Source organism: Ursus maritimus, unplaced genomic scaffold (genome assembly GCF_017311325.1).
Source record: "Ursus maritimus isolate PB19 unplaced genomic scaffold, ASM1731132v1 scaffold_32, whole genome shotgun sequence".
Lineage (NCBI taxonomy): Eukaryota > Metazoa > Chordata > Mammalia > Carnivora > Ursidae > Ursus > Ursus maritimus.
Genome location: NW_024425786.1, coordinates 19,919,089 through 19,921,113, shown reverse-complemented (window position 1 = coordinate 19,921,113; position 2,025 = coordinate 19,919,089). Strand labels below are relative to the sequence as shown.

At 60.1% G+C, this 2,025-nt stretch overlaps 1 protein-coding gene across 1 annotated transcript; it reads left to right on the top strand.

The window, feature by feature from the left end:
- The first annotated feature begins 6 nt into the window (after positions 1-6).
- On the top strand, positions 7-1,859 carry LOC121106386 (GPN-loop GTPase 2-like). The gene is made up of 2 exons (XM_040645559.1): positions 7-1,175; positions 1,684-1,859. Exons 1-2 carry the CDS (start codon positions 677-679, stop codon positions 1,857-1,859), a joined length of 675 nt encoding a protein of 224 aa, XP_040501493.1. The 5' UTR covers positions 7-676.
- The last annotated feature ends 166 nt before the right edge of the window (positions 1,860-2,025 follow it).

The window sequence follows — 2,025 nt, the reverse complement described above, 5'->3', positions numbered from 1 at the left end:
CCCCCCCCCCCCCCCCCCGCCGTACCTTGAACAACTGTACTGACTGAAGTTCTCAGCACAACCTCCGTTGGCGGGGGGCGGGAGGATCACTATAAAGGTTAGAAAGAGGGGAATGGACCTGGAAGAGGAGAGGACTCTCGTGGTGCTTAGAAGAGACGATCTTGGGCCGGGCGCCCCACCGCCTCCTCCCTTAACTGGCTGGGACCGGCAGCGGCAACGCCGCGGGAGGTGGGTCGGCCTGAGACCTAACGGGAGAATAAAGAAGTTTACTACCGGATTTTTCTTTTTATCTTCTAATTTGGCCCGGAGGACGGTCGGGGAAATCTGGGTTAAAGTCTCCCACCCAACCCCGCGTACCGCACGCAGATTCCAACCCCCGGCCTGGGTAGAAACGCTCCGCGTCGACACGCCCCCCGACGCCAGGCCACGCCCTCATCTTGGGGGCGGGACTTCCTCCCAGGGCCCCCGTCGTTTCCGACGTCGTCCGGAAGTAGGGTGCTGGTCCGGTTAGTACGGGGCCGTTTGGTCCCCTTGCACCGGCCGGGTACCTGCCCTTCCTCCGGGGACGCCCGGGCATCGCCGCCGGCCCCCAACGAAGTGCACGACAGGGATCCCGTCGCCCTCGGCTCGTGTCTCTGCCGAGTTTATCTGCCCCGCACGGGCCCGCGTGCAGCCCATGGCGGGGGCCGCCCCGACCACGGCCTTTGGGCAGGCGGTGATCGGCCCGCCCGGCTCGGGGAAGACCACGTACTGCCTGGGCATGAGTGAGTTCCTGCGCGCGCTGGGCCGGCGCGTGGCAGTGGTGAACCTGGACCCGGCCAACGAGGGGCTGCCGTACGAGTGCGCCGTGGACGTGAGCGAGCTGGTGGGGCTGGGTGACGTGATGGACGCGCTGAGGCTGGGGCCCAACGGCGGCCTGCTCTACTGCATGGAGTACCTGGAGGCCAACCTGGACTGGCTGCGTGCCAAGCTAGAGCCCCTCCGCGGCCACTACTTCCTCTTCGACTGCCCGGGCCAGGTGGAGCTCTGCACCCACCATGGCGCCCTGCGCAGCATCTTCTCCCAGATGGCGCAGTGGGACCTCAGGGTGCGTCTTGGGTCGAGCAGGCTCCTTTTGCAGATGGAGGAACTGAGACAGGGAGGACAGATGCCACGCCCCCATGTTACACAGCGAGGTAGGGGCCGAGTTGCTTTGAAGTAAAACTGGTGCGAGTTCGAGTTCAGGCTCTGCCACTGACTCGCTGTGTTGGGCCTGGGTAAGTCAGTTTCTCTGAACCTCAGTTTTCTCATCTGCAGAATGGATGTGTTAGTACCCAGTTTGGGATTATTGGAAGTATGGAAGGGGTTCTGTAGAAAGTGGTATGGTGATCGTTGTTGTGACTTGCTGGGCAAAAGTAAATGAAACAGAGTCAGATGCAATCAGAATTGAGCCAGTTGCCCACTGGGAGGCACAGTGCAGGGCATCTTGTAAAGAAAGATGCTCCATATCTCCTGGCTGAAGGAAATGAGTGTCGCTATTAGAACGAAGCAGAAGCAGGAGAACAGTAATGGGGAAGGCTTGCACTCTGTCCTCAGGAGTCCCCAGTCTTTAGGGAAAGACATAGGCCCTGATGTTTCCTGCCTCCCCAGGCCACTCACCCTGTCTCTTCCTCCCCTTGCAGCTGACTGCTGTCCACCTGGTAGATTCTCATTACTGCACAGACCCGGCCAAGTTCATTTCCGTACTGTGTACCTCTCTGGCCACCATGCTGCATGTGGAGCTGCCCCATGTCAACCTCCTCTCCAAGATGGACCTCATTGAGCACTATGGGAAGCTGGGTGAGAGCTCCTGTTCTCGGCAGGCAAGGAGTCAGGAGTGAAACAGATCTCAGCTGGAGGGAGCTGCCTCCAGGGACCATGCATGGCTTGGTGATCAGAGCCACAGGCAGGTCCTGATTCCTGCCTGTTTATTTTGTGCCTCTCTGGGCCAGATACTGTTCTGGGCTTTGGGGACAAAGGAGCTATATAGTTGGTGACACGTCCTGC

Coding starts and splice junctions, on each gene's coding strand:
- LOC121106386 (XM_040645559.1), top strand. CDS start 677: ATGGCGGGGGCCGCCCCGACCACGGCCTTTGGGCAGGCGGTGATCGGC. Junction 1,176..1,683: donor CCCCCATGTTACACAGCGAG/GTAGGGGCCGAG, acceptor TCCACCTGGTAG/ATTCTCATTACTGCACAGAC.